Raw genomic sequence first — 4,291 nt, forward strand, 5'->3', positions numbered from 1 at the left:
TAATTTCTTTCCCAGGCAGGCAGTCTGCTCACCTGACATCCAGAGGAATCCCTTCTGGAGACATGAATGTCTAGACCATATCTCTGAACAGGAGATGGGGTTTGAGGGAAAGGCTCTGAATATGGGGCATGGTGGGAATTGTCTCTGAATAATAATTTGGGGTTGTACCTCTAAACAGGATTGAGAGAATAGAAGTGAAAAATCATGAGGACTGAGGGATTATGGGGGAGACTCCTTCTGTAACCTAGAATCGAAAATGTGGTGCTGGAAAAGCATAGCCTGCTCCTCGGATGCTGCCTGACCTGCTGTGCTTTTCCAGCACCACAGTCTCGACTCTGACCTCCAGCATCTGCAGTCCTCACTTTCTCCCTGTTTCTATAAACTAGACAGGTTTAAGGGTGGTGTACTTTCCAAGGCATTATAGCATCTTTGAAGGAGAGGATTAACCATTATTTTAAAGATTTAGTTGATACTGCTCATAACAAAGAAACACAAATGCCCCTTATTCTTTCCTATATGTAATATTTCTGAATTACAAATGTATCAATTGTCAACTAAGAGTATCTAAAGTGTAAGTCGAATAAAATGATAACACGAAGGGCCTGTTTCCGTACTGTAGGGAATCTAATCTAATCTAATTACATGAATTTTCTGAAGAATATATCCTGGGAGCTCCCAAAAATGTACATTAATATATTTGATGAAACAAGATTACAGGTCTGGGGCTGTGTGTGTATGTATGTAGGGATTGGTGGGTGCAGTGATTGCAAAGGGTGCAAATGTTTTTAAATCTTTTCTTTTGCTTAGTTAACAATTTAAAATGGAAACAGGCTGATGCCTTTGGGTGACAAGATTTGCAGTGAATATTTTTTTAACGTTGAGATGGACTGAGGCAAATTGGAATAAATGTTCTTTCCCTCCAACGTATTTTGTGGTTTTCTGTATATCAGTCCAAATATATAAACCAGGCTGTTGTTGAGACAGAAGTCTTGAATTTTATTAACAACAATAATTATTTACACAGCCACAAGATCAGACTCACATAGTCTCAGCACAATGTTTACTGGTGTTATTTTATATTACATACACATAAATGACAGATTGAAAACATCTAAATAATTTTACAATAGAGAGCCACTGAAGGTGGAGACAGGTACCTTTATGCTGAAACGTCATATATTGCAATGGGATTTAACACTTTTATCTCTCCACGCTTCAGGTTCTCTGCCTTTATTCTTGATGAACGGCTTTTGCCCGAAACGTCGATTTCAAAGCTCCTTGGATGCTGCCTGAACTGCTGTGCTTTTCCAGCACCACTAATCCAGAATCTGGTTTCCAGCATCTGCATTCATTGTTTTTACCACACTAAAGTAACAGGCCTGTTCCAGTCAAGCACATATGCTACAGTACACTACTCCCCCTTCCCCCACCCGCCTTTGATCTGTGGATCAGTTTAAGAGAAACAGAGCGAGGAGTATTCAGCCCATCAAACCTGACCATCCCCTCCCCCTCACCCAAACACACACTCATGGTTATTGTGCCTGCCCCGATCACCTCGCCAATTTAAAATCTGTAAAACTCAACCTTTCCGTGAGACAGACTTCAGTGCTCTGAGAGACAACTCGAAAGACTTAAACGACGGCGAAAGAAGACATTTCTCTGTCATAAAATGGGAGAGCCCCTTCCCTTCCAACGGTGTTCTCTCATTCTAGATGCTTGCCCCCGGAGAAAAAAGCATCCTCCTTCCCTCCCTCAGAATTGGGTACATTTTGTTCGGGCTTTGTGACATCGTGACACGTTGCAATGTTCCGTCTCATGTTGAAAACAAACCAACCAGCTATAGTCATGTTTCCGATGAGGTGGGGGGGGGGGGGGGAGTACATCGAGTATCAGTGAGTCACGGGACTGTTCTGAAAACATTCCTGTTTTTGTTCAGTGTGTTTCTCTGGTTGTTGGAAGTTCCCATTGTGAGCACAGTCCCGTGTGGAAAGGGCTGGCGCTGCGCTCGGACTGAAAACTCGGGGTGTGGCCTCAGGCTGGGTCGTGTGCAGCAGCAGCACTGACGGGCAGTATGGGATATCGGGCAAAGCCCAGCGAGTATGAAACCTACTCTCCAGAGCGGCTTGTTGAGAAGAGAACCAACTCTCAATCACATGGGATTGGGAAGCGCCTGGATGAACATCTCACTCACTCGAGCACATCAGTTGATAATAAATAGCGATACAAAGTTGCAGCTGATGACACTGAAAAAAGAGGGACCAACAATGAGAGAGTTGGAAAGGGAGAGGGATCTCCTTTTCAGAATGGGTGGGGGAATGCCTATGGCCCACTAAGATGTAGAATCACCCCCCTCCCCCGTGGATGCCTCCTATCCCTTCAGGTGCTTTGACCGTCTTCGTTTGTTAAATATGTATCTATGATATAGGTATACGGGGCAGTTTCTAAACTGTAGTACTGCTGACTGCACAGTTTGCAATAGCGGCTGCAGAAACAGTGTAACTGAAAGTTGGAAGCACAGTTAATCGAAGGTCAATCACCAAGGCTACCGGCTGTAATAAACCGATCCCAGGCTGCTCTATCTCTCTCCTCCCCCTTCATTGCTTGGCTGTACGCTCTGCTTATGTTTTGCACACAGCGCCCAAGTTGACACCGTGTGCATCACCGCCCCAGCTTTGCGCTGGGTTTTCAGTTTGCACTCGGTCTTAGAGCTCGCCTGTCACTCTATAAATATAGAGCAGCAAGCACTCGCCGTGATTCAACAGCTGGGACTGAAGAGAGGGGCATCGTTAGACAACAGCAACAAGAAACAGCACCAGAGCAAGCTGACAGGATGTCTGACACTCCTTGCACGTGTAACCTGGGTAAATGATGGAATCTCATGGTAGAGACTGCCTTGCGTTTCTGTTTCTCTGTCATTTGTAGTTTGTAATTCTCTTTTTTTTACATTAACAGGAGACACTTGTAACTGCGGGGACAATTGTAAATGTAAAGACTGCAAGTGTACATCGTGCAAGAAGAGTAAGTATTGACTGAAACAAAAAAAAACACAAACAACTCTCCACCTTCCAGACCTGTTGAATTTCTCCAGCGTAGTGTTTTCTTTTCAACTCTCCAGCGTCTGCTATGCTTTATAAAAACCGACAGAACTGCGGATGCTGTAAATCAGAAGCAAAAACAGAAGTTGCTGGAAAAGCTCAGCAGGTCTAGCAACCAGACCCTTCCTCAGGACGCGTCACCGAACCCAAAACATTAACTTTGATTTCCCATCGCTGATGCTGCCAGACCTGCAGAGCTTTTCCAGCAACTTCTGTTTTTGTTTCTGCTGTACTTTTTGTTATTGAATTATTCACTGACTCCGGAAGTCTAGTTCTGTGGGAGGAATTGTCTTTGGGAATGCTAATGTTTTATCTTTGGAGGGGATAATTTCATGCAATTGAATCTACTTTTGTTTTAAAAAAAACTGTTTTCCCATAATGTTGGTCGTGGTCGGTTTATCATTGAATTGTTTCTGGATAATCCATATGTTTGTCCAGTAGCGGCTAGCGGGTTCCCCATTGCATTCACAGTCAGGGGCTGATGGGTCGCTGCCGTCTCTGTGTGCGACTGTGGAAATGTGGACGTTGAATGTTCGGCCTTCATCCCTCTCTCTCTCTCTCTCCTTCTCCATCCAGGCTGCTGCGCATGTTGTCCAGCTGGCTGCAGCAAATGTGCTCAGGGTTGTGTGTGCAAAGGAGCCAGCGACAAATGTAGCTGCTGTCAGTGAAAATCTTCAACGTGGACTCTTTTAATTTTATGATGTGAACGACTTGTTTTTAATCCTTTTTGTGTGACTCAATCATATGTAAAGGAGTAATTGCTAATACTTTTTTTTACTTTGTTTTATGTTGAATGGCATCTGATTAATAAAATCTGTTTGCAAAATAATCACCTTTTGGATGGTTGGTTTGTGCTGGGAGCAACATTAACACTGCTAAGATGCTCCGCTGGTCGCAAAATTGACACTTTAAGACAACATTTTCATTCAAATTCCCACCATAGTGCTACAGCAAAAATAGGAATCACACCACACTAAGTTTTAGTCGAACAGGATTATTTGAAATCACAAGCTTTCCGAGCGCTGTTCCTTGGTCAGAAGAAGCTAAAGAATTCCCCACTTCAATTTACTTCACTAATAACTTTATTTAAGAACAGGGACTTCTGTCAAAAAATCTGATCAAGTTTGGAAAGGATCACTCACTTTAAAGAATGAAATGTTCTCTAAGTTTTTCTGAGCAGGAGTTAGGCAATTGTA

At 43.3% G+C, this 4,291-nt stretch overlaps 1 protein-coding gene across 1 annotated transcript; it reads left to right on the forward strand.

Moving 5' to 3' along the window:
- Positions 1-2,684: 2,684 nt before the first annotated feature.
- mt2 (metallothionein 2) lies at positions 2,685-3,924 on the forward strand. Its single transcript, XM_072547510.1, has 3 exons — positions 2,685-2,861; positions 2,953-3,018; positions 3,672-3,924. Exons 1-3 carry the CDS (start codon positions 2,831-2,833, stop codon positions 3,761-3,763), a joined length of 189 nt encoding a protein of 62 aa, XP_072403611.1. The 5' UTR covers positions 2,685-2,830; the 3' UTR covers positions 3,764-3,924.
- The last annotated feature ends 367 nt before the right edge of the window (positions 3,925-4,291 follow it).

The sequence above is a fragment of the Chiloscyllium punctatum genome, chromosome 26 (assembly GCF_047496795.1).
Source record: "Chiloscyllium punctatum isolate Juve2018m chromosome 26, sChiPun1.3, whole genome shotgun sequence".
Lineage (NCBI taxonomy): Eukaryota > Metazoa > Chordata > Chondrichthyes > Orectolobiformes > Hemiscylliidae > Chiloscyllium > Chiloscyllium punctatum.